General features: G+C 39.4%; 2 protein-coding genes across 10 annotated transcripts in view; one reads left to right on the top strand and one right to left on the bottom strand.

Annotated features, from left to right (window-relative positions):
• The window catches only part of RAF1 (Raf-1 proto-oncogene, serine/threonine kinase), a 69,987-nt gene that overhangs the window by 45,478 nt on the left and 7,343 nt on the right, over nt 1–17,166 (bottom strand). For 2 of the 9 annotated variants that reach the window (XM_080605814.1, XM_080605806.1), the window contains exon 1: nt 1,343–1,508. The exons of 3 other annotated variants lie outside the window; for them this stretch is intronic. The gene's annotated coding sequence lies outside the window, so the exon portion shown is untranslated. Of the gene's footprint in view, nt 1–1,342; nt 1,521–1,774; nt 1,796–17,166 lie in introns of those variants that run through there. 4 more of the 9 variants (XM_080605812.1, XM_080605807.1, XM_080605809.1 and 1 more) reach the window with 4 other exon arrangements.
• The window catches only part of LOC308200489 (uncharacterized protein), a gene marked incomplete at its 5' end in the record, with an annotated part of 35,322 nt that overhangs the window by 6,820 nt on the left and 11,336 nt on the right, over nt 1–17,166 (top strand). The window contains 4 exons of the mRNA XM_080606353.1: nt 770–1,053; nt 1,442–1,830; nt 8,782–8,822; nt 11,108–11,168. Of these exons, the coding sequence (XP_080462479.1) occupies nt 770–1,053; nt 1,442–1,830; nt 8,782–8,822; nt 11,108–11,168 (775 nt within the window). The remainder of the gene's footprint in view (nt 1–769; nt 1,054–1,441; nt 1,831–8,781; nt 8,823–11,107; nt 11,169–17,166) is intronic.

Consider the following 17,166-nt stretch of genomic DNA (forward strand, 5'->3'; position numbering starts at 1 on the left):
AAATACAGATCCACACTCATTTTTATGATTAATTGTAGCCTTAGGGTTTGCCTACGGAAAATATTCTTTAAGACAAACTAAATTAAAGCCATTTCCATTCTTAACAAGTGCACACAGAACAGATTTAACTGAACTGCTAGAAATTTACTCTCACATTCATCAATGCAATCCTTTCTTCTGCACCTACACTGTGGACATGTCCTAAAGGATAAGCCTATCCACTGAAATTTTATCCTGGTTTACCCAATGAAGAAATCTTAGGCAATATTTGGAGCTGGGCTTTTCAGAAGCCAAAAAAAAAAAAAAAAACTTTAAAAGTGCTGGAAGTTTTTTGTACAAAAATATTTTCAGATTTTTTTGTGGGATCTTAGGTTTACTCCATTACAGTCTCTTCTTGCTTTACACACCTACAACGTGCAGCTGCACCTGGAATACCTGTCGTGCCGGGGCAATTCCACTGCAGCTGGTTTTGAGGTCTCATTGACCAAGGTAAGGCCCCTGTACTTACGGATGTCACTTAAAGGCTAAGGAGGAAAAAAAAATCTACTCAAATTGTTTTGCCCGACGTAGGCAAGCCATACAACAGCAAAGAGAAGCGGTGCTGTCGGTAGGGGCCGGTTATTTTTGTGTACATTTGGACTGTAGATAAAAAGAGTCCGGGAACAGCGCAGCCCTGGAGCTGCACCACGTCTGCACGGCGAAGCCCGGATAACTTGGAGGAAACCAGGAAACTAAGCAACCTTACCCTGTTTTTTTAACCGAATCTAAGTCGAAAATAAAAATCAAGCCAACAGCTCAAACAGAAAAGCGCCTGAAGAGAACGCACCCGGGTACGCCAACCCAACTTAAAGCCGTTTTCCCTTTGCCAGCCCGCAAGCGGCGGGCCCGGGCAGCAGCGAGGCCGGGCGCCCCGCAGGAGGCCGGGCGCAGACAAAGCTCCGGCCGCGCTGAGGAGGCCCCGGCGGGCGGCGTGAAGCGGGGCGGCCGCGGGGCAGCCGCTGGGGGCCCCCCGCGGCTCGGGGCCGCCTCAGCCCCGGGGCCCGCCCGCGACGGGTCGGGGGGCTCCGGGGGGCTGAGGGGCGGCGGCCGCCGCGGACCCCCACGGCCCGGGGCTCTTCGGCACCCTGCCCGCCCCCGGCGGCAGCCGAGCCGTCCTTATCCTCCCCCCGGTCCCTGTCAGGGGGCGAGCGGCCGTCCGGGAGCTGCCCTCGCAGCCGAGGCGGCGCGCCCGGGGCTCGGCCGGCGCCGCTCCAGGAGCCGGGGAGAAAAGGGAGAAGGGGGCCGCCCCTCCGCCCCGCAGCCCCTCCGTCCCCTCCGCCCCGCAGCCCGCCGCCGCTCCTACCCGTGTCACTCCCTGCCGGCCGCCGCCTGCAGGCCCACCTCCCCGTCACTCGGCGCCGTCCGTCCCGTTCCTCATCTAAAATGGCGGCCTCCCACTCAGCCAGACATTTATCCGCCGCCCATCGACCCGCCGGCGCTCGGCTCCTGCCCTCCCGCCTGCCTCCCGCCGCCCTCCCCGCGGCCCGAGCGCCGAGCGATCGCTGCGGCTCCTCCCCGCGCCCCCGCCCCCCGCCGCCATTTGGGAGCGGCAGCAGCGGCCGAGGCGCCGCGGCCCGGCCCCGCCCGCCCGCCGTGGGGGCGCCCCCGCCGCCTCGCCCCTGTCACCGCGCTCCGCCCTCCGCGGGCTGCTGGCAGCCGCCCCCCTGTCACAAAACGGCCGCCTCGGCGCAGAACCGGGCCTCGGGGCCGCTCGTGCCCTCCCTGCCGGTCTTACCCCGCGGCCGGCCGGCCCCGGGTGTGCAAGGAGCGGGCAGGAGGGCCTGAGGGGCGGTACGTGCCGGGAGGGGGGGGTGGGAGCTGCTGGGAAAGGTAGCTGCGGGAAGGGAGGAAAAAAAAAAGCTACCTTGGAGCCTCTTCTGGAGGAGACGGGGAGCAGCTGTCAGGCAGCAAGCCCCTGCCCGCGCCTCAGCGCAGCCGCCCAGCGCTGAGGGACTGAAGGACGCTGCTGGCCACGGGGCGCTGGGAGCACCTTGAAGCGCCCTGTTCCAGAGCAGGCTTTGGAAGGGTAAAGCACACGAAATACGGCAATCAGTTCGCCATCCCAAAACAAAAGTTGCGAGGATAGCCAAGGCAGAGTAACACGATTCCCCTATAGCTTTTTCAGACGATCACACACGTTTGCGTTTATAGTAATAGAAGTTACATTAATTGTTAATCAAGCAAGCATTAAAAAGAGCCTCCAGGAAAATTGTCACGGCCTTGTTCGGGATTCCTCTGCAGAGGAAGCCATATTCGGATATAAACCAAGGATTGAGCTCAGTTAAAATCACACTAACCTCATAGAGACATAGCAAGGGGAAGGGAAAAAGCAGCACTGTAGGGCTTACTTCTCCTGAACACTAAATAACAAAGAAAAAAAAAAAAAACCTTCAGCTACTGGTGCCCTCCAGGAAGAAGTGTGGTTGCTAAGTAATAGGAGAGTGGAATGGTGATGGATGGTGATGGCAACAAGCAGCCCTAGATGGCTGAAACAAATCTCCCTGTCCCTAGAATACTATGATTCAATACCTTATTTCTATATGTTCTAGAAATTATCCACTTATTCCAGTGTAATCTTGCCTTTTATTTCGAGGATATTGCTAAGACACAGAAAAGATTTAACTAATCTTTTGTAGCACTTTTCTACAAGGGTAAACAAATCATTTGTGTTGAAAAACACCTCTTCTTACTCCTCCCTATTGCTGTGGACTCAGACCTTGCTCAAAAAAAAAAATCAGCCAAACAAAAACCCAGACCAAGATCACATCTACAAAGGATAAAATTTATGAATGTGAATCATACTTTACAAATTCTCGTGAGCATCTTTTCTCTTGTGTCACATTTAAACTGAAAATGTCAGCTGATGCACAGTCATGTAAACTGTAACGGGATTCATAACCATATATCAAAGTGTTGGCCCAAGAGAAATGCATACATTCAAAGCAGTGCATACAGTGAATATTCACGTGTCTTAAGACTAAGCATGTCCATATAATATTGTAGACAGCAGTACAGATTTTGGCAAAAAACTTAAAATACAGTAAAATATGAATAAAAACACAGCATGAGAAGTTTAAAAAGAAAGGAGAAAAGAACAGATGCTCACGTTAAAAAGGGTGGTTTTGACAGAAGACCATTCGTACGATTTTAAACTTTCACAAAGAGTGGAAGGAATAGTAGTAGTTATGGAACAAGTGACTACAGACAGGGAGGAAAGCAAGCCAAGTTTCAGATAGTTAAACAATGTAAGTTAGAGTTGGGTGGTATGTTTTTTTTTTCTTCCCTGCATTGTAGAATTTAAGTTTTATACATGTTTACAACACTAGGACATCTTATATATGAAGCTAGCAAAGCAGCATACTTGTTTTGCTGGAATGGAAACTGTAGCACAGTCTGTTCTCATTAATTATTTTTTGTTGTTTTATCCTGAGCAAACTCTAACTTTTGGTTTTATCCATACCCAACTAAAAGTGGATGCTCTTGGGCTGTTAACATTGCATACCTTTTCTCCACTCTTACCAGCATCTTTTCAGCCAAATACCGAAGCTAAGCATTGGGAGTTTTTCTTTTCCTATGAAAATAACATCTAACTCCCCATATGGACAGCACAAGAAATGCCTCCCCACAAAAGCTTCAGTATTTATCATCATAGATTAAGTGGGTAGTGACTTCGTTACTTCCCTGGAAAGCCTGGATTCTGGAAGTAGATCCATCTGAGCAATTCATGCACTCAAAGAATTCAGTGAAAGTTAGTCAGGCTGTGAGATGGGGTTACGTAGGCTTCTGTATCTGCAGATTCTAACCCCCAAAGATTTGCTTTAGTAAATCTTTTGAGTACAAAGTCATCATTTACTTTAGGATGTAGAATAGACTGTGCAATACAAACCGAGTATATGCTGTTACTACTTTACAGTTCACTTCAGTATCTATTTTTAAATTCACTTTAGTTTAAATTCACTTTCAGGGTCAAGCCAATTTAAGTGCTTTAAGACAGTTAACAAAAGAAGCTTTACGTGAAAGCTCAGTATGTTTTACATACACATACCCCTTGAGACACTCTGCCAGAGATAAATATATTGTGCCATATTTAACTCCACAGTACTGCAAACATTTTCCTAGGTTTACTGACCACTTCATTCTGTCTTTATACATTTTTTTTCTTGGTTATTCCTTTTTTTCTTTCCTACTACTATAAACACGTTCATTTAAGAAGCATATTTATCTAGGGAAAAAGAGTTCTTTGTCATGTCAAGGGCTATAATCCTCTACAAATTCGTATATTCCTTCTTCCAGAATCAATTCCATCTCTAATACTATGGCCCACCTATTTCGATTCCATCTCTAATACTATGGCCCACCTATGCCTATGATTCTTGGGTGGTCCTGATATAAATTTAAGAATGAAAATATTTGACAGAAATGTCAATGGCAATAGATTTCAAATGCAAGTTTGTGTGGAAGCACATCAGAGTGAATCTGAAACAGTTTTTCATTAAGCATTACAGAAATAAATTGATTATTCTGAGAGAGCAGCTCTATAAATAGTAAGCAACAATCTTTTACTGGAAAAAAATGGTATGAGGCTTTCTTCACTGACACACTTACATAGAGCATATTAAACTTTTCAACAAGCTGTCTACCAATTTGCCATCCTCCATATGCTCCCACTGTAATTGATGGTATTATAGATATCCAGTGTCTCAGGGCTTATTACATGTAGTGCAGCAGAGAATTTCATCTTCTCCAATTTCAGTGCAATGCAATTGCTTCTAGGAAAATTCAGAGGTGCTGCACTACCCCAGCCAGTTCTCTCAGACTCCTCTCCAGACAGGAGGTGTTGCTGTCTTGAATTTTAGGTGCTCATTTGCAGTGCCTATTACCAAGATTTACTTTTCTTCTAACATGAAATGAAGTAGTGCCACACAGGAATACTGCTCAGAAGTTTGAAACCTGAGAACATGAACACAGGTCCTGGTTACAGACCATTGTCCCTGCTGCGTGACTCAGCTCATGTCCACTGGCACATTCCGCGTTACACAGCTTGGCTGCCCGTTTGTTTGCAAATGATGAGGAAAAAAAAATACAGATCATTAAAGCCACATAGTTTCAAAGTGATCTGTTAAATTGTGTCTGACATAGCTGTATTTTGTTAGGTAACCATAGCTGTGGCCATCTTGAGTTAGAAATAGATTTGAGAGATAGCAGTTAGATTCTCAGCAGGAGGACTGAGAACCTGAGCCACGTACTTTTTGTCAGAAACGGAGCCTAGGAAGCTTCCAAGAAGAACTTAATACAAACTTGCTAAGTCAATTGGTATACCACTGTATACGGAGAATATCAAAGCAAGAAAATAGTTTTCGAATAATGTTTTCTTAAAGCAGAGATGCTGAAGTGATGGATATTCTGCACAGTGAATAAATATTCAGTTTGAATAAGTAATGTGAGCTCTAATAGAAAAAAAGGCTTTCATTTGTTGCTGTTTGAAGAATCATTGTTACTTCATAGATAATAAATACAGCAGTTTGATTTATACATGTATTCTATTTCTGAAACCTAACCAAGCTGGTTTATTGGGTTTATTTTGACTTTCTGAAGAAGTCTAACCACAATAAAATGTACTCAGAGCTAGGTACCACAGTTTAAAAATAACAAGCATAAATAGCTCCTTCCTGACAAGCTTCTTAGAACCAAGCCTGAGCATATAATTGCTCCGCTTCAGAAGGTTTCCATTATTATTATTATTTTTACCTGATACAGAGCTACATAAATAGTCTGGTCGTCTGATTTGGCATGACCTCAAGCATTGTTTTTCCTGTGCATGAACAGTTTCTGGTGTGCAGTAACTGAACCTCATTCAATACTTAATTTCTCTAGAAATTCATTGTAATGATGTACATTAGGATGACAGTAACAATTTCAGCTTCGCTTGAAGAATCACAGGTATTGAATCAGGAGCAGCTGGATAAAAAAAGGAAGATGAAGGTGCATACACACATCTGACTACTGAGGACACATGCACATGTTCAGAACATACAGAGGGATGATAGGCAACAAAAAGCAAAACGTACAATTTTTGGTTACCTTTTCATAGGTCCTATATGTTGTGATTCTTCAGAAAAACTTTTTTTTGAAGAAAAACCTATTCTTGTAGTCATATGGTTATATTGTATACAGAAAGGCTGGCTTATGCTCTTTTTGACATCACACAGTGTTTATCAAAGGTAGATCCTAAGAGACAAGGGAATCAAAAGCAGTCTAGCCAGCATATCTAACAGCTTCCAAGCCGCTCTCCAGCACTGCTATTCCCAGATAAAGCCAGACTAATTATAATATAGGTATAAGGTTATGAATACCTGACATCATTCAAGGGTTTAACGTAATTCTGTCTAGCAGGAAGACAAAAGTCCATTTTAGTCCATGTGTGTACATTCACATACTAAAAAACAACGCCCATTTACTGAATTCTGTTATAAAACATGATGCAAAGTTAAAAAAAAAAAAGTATTTGGCTTTCAGCATCAGCCTATTTATCCATAGTGTTTCAAGTTCATCTTAAACATTCAGATAAACAAAGATAGGTGATCAAAGGCATACATTGCCTTGGCAAGTATACCTGTTTTAGCTAGCCTTTGATACTTTGTATATCACTGTCGTATACAGCAAATTGTGCATGACAAGAAGGGCATGACAATTAAAATTCTGATGTAAGCACATATTTTCATTAGTATGCCATTTCTGAAGTTGTAAAAACCCTTCACTGTTAAGCTGATTGAGTTTTGTAGCTGTACAAGTGTGTAACATGGCTGTATAACGCATGCTGTTACATAATATTTCAGCTGTAGACTAAGATGCATTGGTGAAAATTTCAGTAGGGGCCAGATCTCTATGACAGGCACAGACCTTGTTATTCCTGTAGCAGCAGGATGCATCAGTAGTCTTCACCATGTGAAGCTCTGTAGGATGATACAGTGTAGATATGCTAGTCCAAAAACTATATATGGTTAATTTAGTCTAGATTATAAATGGAGGGGATGTTTTCATCATATGTTTGATGTCATTTGTTAATTTTTTGTTGCTGTCCTTACAAATTCATTTCTCTTAGACTGGTCAGTGGTAATCAGACTGACTATATTCATCTGGATATGCTTTTCCTCCAATGGAGGAGTCAAATTACTTTTAAACCTGCTAACACAAGCTGATGTTCATTTTGGTCTTATTTTTGTAAGAAGATTTTTTGTTTCTTTTTGCAAGATACTAAAAAAAAACAAAACAATGCTATGAGCAAAACAACTAAATTACTTGAACAGTAATTAACAAAGACATCAGGTCAAAGGAATGCAAACATACAAGTCTATTGCTATGCCTCACTCCAAAACTGTAGTATGCCGTGTTAGTAGGTTTGTTAAATCTTTCAGCAATTGCTGAGAAATGAGTATCAACATGTCTGCTTGTACCTGAGTATTTTTAATACTTTCAAGATGGATATCTCCTGCTCAGATGTATTCAGATTAATTTATTCAGACATTCCTTAATTTCAAGTATATTCCTGGTGGAGACAGAAGCTTTATATTAGCAACAAAATAGGTGAAATGCAAAAGAAAGCTTACATGAATGGAACAGTGGTTTAAAAGCTTAAGCAATTGCTAAAACGTTACTGCTGAGACATCAGTTCTGTTCGATAGTACGGCTGAATAAGAAAAAAGGTGAAGTCTTTTGGAGGTGACTAAAGCTCTGTTTCTCATGGAGCAAGTGTTGCTAATATCTGTGAGTTTGGGTATTCTGATTCTGTGTGCAGACACCAGCTTTCACACAGGAAACAAAAAAATATTTTCCCCCCCTCTATATATAAAGTTGAAGGGAAGAACAGGAACAGCAGATTCTTGTTGCCAGTATATAACATGTCTTTACATATAATTCCAACTTGGGGTTTGATGATTTCAACATACCACTACTTTAATTCTTCTATATACACCATGCTAATACTGTAATCCTAACTGGAATATTACTTACAGCACTATAGTCTCTTTGGTACTTTATGGTGGTTCCAACAGAGCAATTGAAGTAAAGTTAAATCTTTCCCGAGGCAAGTAGTGTGAATCTCAAAAGCAGTATTGCTATCTGAGGAGAATCAATGGCTGAGACATCTCCCCAGGACACTCCTGACAGATACGCATCTTTTAAGACTGTCTTCTGAAAATAAACTAAGGTGGATTTCCCCCCTGCCCTTGTGAAAACTGTGAGGTTAATAAGAAACACTGTGACCAAAGATAACTTGCATTGATGCATGCAGCCTTCAGATGCTTTACACCAGAGTCTCTTGTGCTCGCTTGACCCAGCACACTCTGGGTAAAAGCTCTGACTTCTTATAGCTTTCAGGATCAGACTCTGCAATCAGCTATTTAATGAAGTATTTGTGTGAAATATTCAGTACAAAGCAAAGTTATTTCCCCCAGTAATGGATTTTGGTTTATTGAGTTTAAGTAGGATCATGCTTTTAGCTGACAAGAGTACAAGCAAATTTTTTTTTTTTTGCTAAACTTTAGTATTTGATAACAAAGTCAATCAATTAAGTTAATTGAACAATGTGTTAGTGATTATAGACAGTTTTGTTCAAAATAATCAGTGCATATTTTTATAAGCAAGTTTTCTGAATATTTGAAATATTTGATAAGATTTAAGATTTAGTAAATTTAGTAAGTTTCCATTTAGTAAACTGACTAAAAGAAAAATAACCTCTTCCAGATGTACCTGTCCTTCTGATTGGCTTCTGGATTCTCTCCAAGGTAGGCTAATACTTTAGATATACTAATATGTAATGATACTTGCCAAGCCTTAGTGCAATTATGTTTTCATTTGAACACACCTTAGACCAGTCTAGAGTATTTAAACATTATCAACATAAAAGCTTTAGCATCATGCACTACCAAAAATACAACATTCAAAGTGGCAAAAGCTGGTATTACAATGTATCCCAGTTCCTCTAAGAGCTGGAGTATGGCAGAGTAGTGTTATCACAGTAAACTAAGTTACAGATGTTGTACACATGTGTTAGCCACTATTTTATATTTAAAGCATAGGATTTAAGAAGCTTCCACTTATCAAAAGGTGTGAGATGGCAGCTACTTCATACATTAGAGAAGCAGAGAAATCTCACATCTAAATGAACAAAAGGGAAAACAGGCCTATAAAGAAGAATTTCAATTTCTGTAGCAATCACAGGAAATGTTTGAGTATGGGTAAGAAATATATATTGTGTCAAATATGAGAGCAGATTATAATATTAAATAATACATCGTAGCTTTGTTGAGTTTAATATAGGCCATATAATTCACGTGAGGTTTTAAACGTAAATGTGGAAAATCCTACTTTCTTTCAGGCATAGGAAATAGACTGAAGTGATTAAAAAACTTCTGGTTATTTTTCCTGGTAGCTTTCTGTTGCTTGTTTTTGTAGGAAGTTAAGAATTCTCTGAGGAAAGCGCCAAGATGTTTGTGTGGCTTTATGAGTAATGGAAAGAATTTACAACAAAATATGCCACTGCTGAGTAGTGATATGGAACAGTAAATAATAAAATAGACAAGAAATAAGGATAGCTGAGATTCCTGTTCCGTAGAATAGAATTCCTTGAGGAATGTGAAACTGCTACAGAACAACTTATATGAAACATTTAGGGTGATGATGCTTGCCAAGAAAGCCTTTCTTTGAACTTGACAACAAGCAAATGTGTTTTAATTACCTTAACTTTGCAGTTCAACTTCTTGGTAAGAGTGCTACTTGGAAGTAGCTATTGCTGTAGAATTTGATTATCCTGAGTAAATTCAATTGTTCTGCTGGGCTAGAAATCTAATCAGTCTTTTACAATACCAAAACCGTACTGAAAATAGTTTTACAAAAAAGACTTGACAAGGAAATAAAGTCTTAGGTAGCCAAAGTTAAGGAATATTATAAATACTTATGTAGGTTATTAAAAATAGCTCTTATTTTCTTATGAAAATAGATATTTTTCACATAGAATACTGCATTCCTAGTTCAAAGAAAAGAAAGAATAGTAGTTTCAAGAAGCCTTTTATCACAGAAAGACAGAATATAGAATTATCCTTTCATTATAACTTAACGCAGTGGAAAACTTCCAAGGCAATAAGCCACGTAAGTACTGGTCTTGCACACCACTGTTTACTACAAGGCATAACACCCTTGGTCTTCATTAGCATTTTAGAATAAGTGAATATCCTTATGAATGCCAGTATGTCATACTGGAGCAGCTGTTGGTATGCTGTGCATATGCTAATGTAACTGAAAGCAGCTATCTTCAAACAGTCTGAACTGCTTTATTTTTTAACTTTAAACTCAACTTGTTATTCTGATTTCCCACTGATAATATGAGAGTAAACAACTAGGAAAAAGACCACTGTTATCAGGGAGCCTTAATCGCTATCTGCCTTCATTCTTTTCTGCCTTCCCCCGCCTTCACTACTGCCATCGGTTCCAAAGTTGTTGCATCACTTGCATGGCATTAGATGTATGCCACCCAGTATGCTTTCCCAGCAAGAATGCCAACTGCATTTATCTATTTTTATTTATAGAAGGCTGCAGTGGGCTTTTCAATTAATAGAAGCAGTCTAAATAAATAAAGTTCTGCAAATTATTCTCACTAGAATTAGACAGATTTAACTGAATCCGCCTTTGTATTTCATTAGAGAACTTCATTTATTGGCCTAATTTCTTGACACAAGCTTTCACTTTCAGTAAAAGCAGTCTGAATTCTAACCTGTATAACAATCACAAATGATGTGCCCAAAGCAAATCACAGGTCTGACAAAGTGGACAGCAGTTCATCTTGTTCTTTGGGGTTAAAGCTTCACATTGAATCAGAACATTTGGGCTACATTCCTCACTGGGGGGGGGATTCTGAATTTTGTTAGTCTCTCTGCACTTCTGGTTTGTCCTCTGAAGCAGCAGAAACACTGCTATGCTTTATGACCTAAGTGCAATTTCACAATACATTTTACATAGTGACCGTCCTTTTGGCAGCCGTCTATAATTAAACTTTTTTTTTCCCCACTTTCAGCCCCTTCTGCACGTTTCCACCCCCTCTTTCACACTGGATCTAGCAATCATGAGACTAAATGGTGAGTCAGATTTTTTGTGTTTTCATGACTAATCTAACAGTCCCAGCACTTCTTGATCAATGCAGGGGAAGGAGCAGAGAGGCCCAACTACTGGATGATGTGTGCAGAGACTGGAATCTTCCCACTTAGCAACAGCCTACACATCCAATTATTTGGTTTGTGAAACGACAGCCTAAGTAGTTAAGTAGTTAAGTAGTTAGAAACTCTGTGATCCCAGAAAGAATATCTTTTTGTATATGCAAGGTATATCTCAAAGGCTATACCTTCTCACTCTTCTGTTTATCACACTGATATAAGTAGTAATGTTATATGCAGTCACAGCTGAAGTTGCTGAATTAGATTTGTATATTTTTCATATATTCCATTTGCTGTAATTTATTTTACCTCTTACAGTATAGATACTGTCATGTTTGAACAAGAAACAACTTTTTCAAAGGTTATAAAAAAGAACAACTGGAATGAATAGGAAGGTAAGAAAGCTTGCTGATATACACAATTTAAGACAGTTAAGACAAATGAACACATTCAAAAAACAGTATTAGGTTATGAAATATTAGATTAAATCTTTTGCAAATGAATGCAAAGCAACAGTATAGGAAAGGAAAACCTACATCATATGTTTGTTAACAGCAAGGGTTTTCTGGTTCTGTTCTTGTCAACCAGATAATGAGATGTGGGATTTACTGTGAATAGCTCCCCAGAAGTACCAGCTCAGTGCTCAGCAATGGTTACGACAAGAAAATGTTAGGAATTTAGGATGAGAGCTAAGAAGCTAAGAACAAACAAGAAAAAGAAGTACTTATTGCATTGTATAAATCAAGAGTGTACCCACATTTTGACTATAGCATGCAGATCTGTTCCTGTGCCAGAATGTGTGTCTAATAAAGAGAAGAAAAGAAAAGGGCAAAGGGGATTAGAGATAAAAAACAGGTTCCATAAGATAAGTGATTAAGTAGATTAGGACCTTTCAGCTGGGAAAATAAAAGGATGACCAAGAGAAAAATAAAGTTATTTTTATAAGACAAGTACTTCTCACATGCCCGTTTATTCAAATCTATCTTTAGCCACTACAAGATGACTAAGTTAGGCAAACTCAAAAAGTAGCTACTCCGGTGTGTATTTGTAGGTATTTCCTATCCTAGGTCCTAAGAGCACTTTATAAACTACAATGAATCCAGTGATAGATTATTAGGAAGACTGCTATAAACAAAACAAACAGGTGTTTTCCACCTACTATGATTTCCCACACAATCGAGGTAAGATTTTCCCAACTAGAGACTGATTTTCTTTCTGTGCATTTGACAGTCTTCTGTATTTTTAATGCTTTCTGTAAGTTATCTTTTGAAGTTTGTATCTGCCTAACTATAGCTTTTTATATATAAAATACTGGAGCCAAGGGCTTTTAAATTTAGAAATAACTTACTTTATTTCTTTATTTTACTTACTTTATTTCTTTATTTCTTTGTTTGGAGGGAAAAATCCTTTCAGATTATTCCCCCCCCCCTTTTTTTTTGTCCCTCCCCTTTTTAAAATCAGTAGACTGTATTGTGTCTCTGGAATAGTATCTTCAAACTCCAAAACACCTACAAACATTTTACCCTTTTAGATGTTACTTCAGAATGAAACTGATTTGCCTAAGGGCACATATCGTGTCAATGAGAAATAACCTGAACAAAACTGAGGAGCAAAGGCTGGCAAGTCTGTTGTTTCAACATCCAAACCATATTTCTTTGCAAGGAGTCTGTTTGCCAGAGTATTTTATTGTGTTATTTTAATTACTCGAGTTGAGTTCTGGAAAAGCAGACCTTTCCACTGACCTCTTTTTCCAAGGGGATCCACCTAATTCTTCAACCAGCAACCTTATCATTTGGTGTCCTGTACAAGGAGGCCACCAATTCACCTGGATACATTCATCTGAATAATGAGCTAGGCATGGAGGGACAGTGTAGCTCATGATACAGTAGATGGCTCTGACCTGAGAACCTAAGTTAGCATTCCAGAAGTCAAGCTGCCTGACATGCCTTTTGCAGATTTTCAGTGCTAAGCAGCATACTGTACGAGGGTCAGAGATCTAGCTCTAACTCAGTACAAGAAAAATGAAGCTCAGAAGACAGGTTTGAGAACCCTCATCATCACAACACATTCATTTACTGGCAAACTCAGCAGAAGAGTTCGCTTCATGCATGACTGATATTGGCATTGTACCATATTACTTCCCCCTGCAAGTCTTATTATGTAAGAACAGCAATCGTCACTTCTTGGCAACAGTTACCCTGCCATTTCACCATACTGACAAACAGTTACACGAGATATGCTAGGAGTTGAACAACAGTGAAATATTCCTATACATCAAGATTTTAGTTTTATATCATCTCATTACAGACCACAATTAAAGTAGAATGTGTACCCTATTGACAGGGGTCAACTGAACAAATCTAGAAGTAATTTACAAAGAAAATACCTTCCATTTGTTTAATGGGAGGTATCACAATATGACTGTAACAGAGACATCTGAACTCAATTATCAAATTTCAACTTACATGCACCTCTGAAAAAAAATCATAGATTTTAATGTTCTGCTATATGTAGCAAGTACATGGAATGCGATAAAATTACACAGCAGATTCCCACCAGAAAGGTACACATAACTATTCTAAAACTAATCTCTACTTTTACGAAATGCAGCCAATATTACAAAAAACATTTTTTTTTTCTGTACATTAAAAAATGAAGAAAAATGCACCTAGATTTCAGTGGAGAAAACAAAGATATTGATTGTTATCAGTTCTTCACTATTTAAGTGACAACATCTCAGTCAAATAGTTTCAAGCTATTTTTGTCCCTTTGCTGTTTCTGGATTGAGATTTTTAGATGGAGTGCTGATCTGATTTTGTTTAATTTCTGTCCTGAATGACTAATGGATTACTTTCCTTTTAGTTCATTTACTGAAATACTGAATGGCCAAGTTCTCTCTGCCTCCAAAACGTGCCTGAAGCATAGGGTTCCGACCAATCCCAATTTGGTTAATAGTCATAAGTAATGTATATCAACAGAAAAATTACTTATCGTTTAAAGCATGTGCATCTCCTAGTTTGAGAAAGATTTAGGACAAGATTTAAACCCAGGTCTGTTCTCTGAATGCTCCATTATTGTAAGAATCCTGATTTACCGATCTAAGAACGCCTAGGCTTTTTAGAAGAATTATGGCTCAGATTTAGGGATGCTCTTGTTCCTTTACAAAATCCTCACAAAGTTCTTGAGGTTCCATGTTTTGCCTTGACTGACCTCTGTAGAATTAACGCAGTATGAACACACAGTTTTTTCTCCAACATCCAGAAAACGGAGAAAAAAATACCAATATGACAAAAATACTTTGAAAGTTTTTACAGTAAAGTAGAATTACCAGCTAGTTTAATTTGAACAATTAAAAAGCTATTTTGTATTTACAAAAATTTTGTTAATAACCTGAAAATCCTTGACAGGTGTATCCTAAAGAAGTATCTGAGATACTAGCTTCTGGAATTAAGATACAGAGCATATAGAAATACATTGGTATCATTGTTTGTCTATACGTGGCACTTTTTTTTTTTTAGGCAACACATTAAATGTGCAGCATGTTTTTAAAAAAGCAAACCTAAAGCACACAGGACTGACTTCACAAAAGAAAGCCTATAGACCTAATAAGGTGGGGTGAGAAGAAGAAAGAACGAACACTTTCCCAGGTAGGTATTCTGGAAAGTATAGCAGACTCCACCCAACATTAGTAAACAGACAGTTTACAGAAAAGCCAAGGTCAAATGAGAAGTAAAATGAGGAACTCTGTAGTCAAAAAAATACAGAAGTTTACTAAATAAGTTATCATTCAGTGTTAAACTTTATCATCCTGATTCTAGGAACTAAGTGATATGACCACAGGCTACAAAAATAGCTACAGAAGTAGTCACATGGAGTGATGTAATGTGAACATGGAATAAGTCCTTGCTTTTTTTAAACTGAAAAAAATTATATTCAGTGAAACTCTAGGAAAAACACAAGCCAACAAAAAAGTTAGCTGCAGCGCACTGAATCAGGTCAAGGGCAGCATTCATCTGTATGCATTTGATGCTTACATCAATATCCCATAGTAGAAAAATTTGAAACCTTGGCATGAGTGTAAAGCACTGCACAAAAGTGATGGAAAAAACCTTCATTTTGGGAAGAGTTACTAGCCACTTAATGGAGTGCTTTACATTCATATATCTACTTTTATACTTGGGCAGAAGAAGTTATGAATCTCTATCCTCATGAAGGAGGTGCATGACTTCTCAAATACGGAGAATTTTTGATCTGTTGCTTTTCTACCACGTGTTTTTTTAAATAAACATACAAAGGAAAAATTGAGATACAGCAGAGCAATGTGATGCAGTGCATTTCAACCTTGCCAGCCTGCTCTCCCACTCCTATAGTAATAGGCTTCAAGATAATGTTTTCCAAAGTCTGAAATATTTTGAAGAAGCCTCATTCACAAGTGTAATTCATTCCTAAACAAACCAGAAAGACATTCCTAAAAACATTCCTAAACAAGCCAGAAAGAGAATAAAACAACTTCCAATATTTCTATTAGCATATATTGGAAAATGCTAGACCACAGTGCTGAACTGTGAATGGTTAAAAAGGAGATGATAATGACTGTATGCGATGTGTTAATATACTAATGCAAGCAAGAGCTTAATTCCACATGCCCTAGTGCATGAGATCATTGGCCAAGTGGCTGGATATTTCAAACCACATGAGAGAAGCAGTGCTCTTTCCAGCTTGGAATATGGCCACACACACAAAGTTTTAGAATCTTCTTTAAAAGAAAAGAAAATAAAGTGCTGAGTTGCACATGACTTGATAAATCCATCTTTTAGAACTGGTCTTGAATTTAAAATAGCCCATAAATGTATTTTGTGTTACCTTCTGTTTCTACCACATCATAACAGGATTAAGGAGTTGAGCAACAGACTCATCTGGCTTTGGAGACTGTGATAGCTCCTGGTTCTTAAAGTCACTCTTATGAGCCATCTCCATTGATTCATTCCAGTTTACTTTTATTCTAGAGTACTCAAATACTGAAATGTGATGCTTTGTACCATTTAGTTCTCTTCATAGACACAGATGTGTCCGAAAGATAAAATGCAGAATAAAAATATACACCATAATATAGCAAGTTTTAGATTATAATGAATGACAACTACAAAGGCCTTGGATTTAAAGCAGTGATAGGCTCAAGCTGTAGCTCTGCCAGAAACTAGTCAAGTCACTTAGGTGAGTAACTGAAATGTGTTTAAACAGATGTTAAATGGTTCTGAGACTATGTTAAACATAAGAGAGATTTTCAAGAATCCCAAAGTGACTTTGTTAGCAAAAGTACACATCAAGAAGAGTCAAGTAGCAAGGCAGGAACAGGGAATATCTGTAGTTAGTGGCACCTACAGTTTCTAAAGGAAAAAAATAAATCATTGACTCAAAATCATGATATTATACCAGGAAAAAAAAAAATCCTGTTTAAAGATTACATCTGTCCCATGGAGGGGAGGGGTGGGGAGAGGTGTTGTTTGGTTGTTTCAACTCCCTCAGCTTCCCCCAAAAGATAAGAGGCTAGCACACATTATATTATTACCACCACTCTCAAGTTTACTTGACCCCAAATTCAAGAGCTCTTTCCCACACTCACATTTCAGTCTCCTTGCTGACAGGGACTTAGTTCTGCTTCCAGTCCTAGCATCACCACTGCTAGAAGCAGCAGCCTGGCAGTACAGCAAGGAAGGCAGTTTTTCAGAAGAGTCCCGTCCTTGTGGAAGGCTGCAACCCACAACAGGGCTATGAATTCTCATATCCTCACAGGACTGATACCAGTCTTCACCAAACTTGCATGATTCAGGGAAGTCTCAGGACTTGACAACACTGAACTAGTGACTGAGGTAAAAACCTCAGCACTGCTGTGAGTTTTGCACATGCCTGCGTTACATGGGAT

This window comes from Anser brachyrhynchus (assembly GCF_964034855.1).
Source record: "Anser brachyrhynchus genome assembly, chromosome: 10".
Classification (NCBI taxonomy): Eukaryota; Metazoa; Chordata; class Aves; order Anseriformes; family Anatidae; genus Anser; species Anser brachyrhynchus.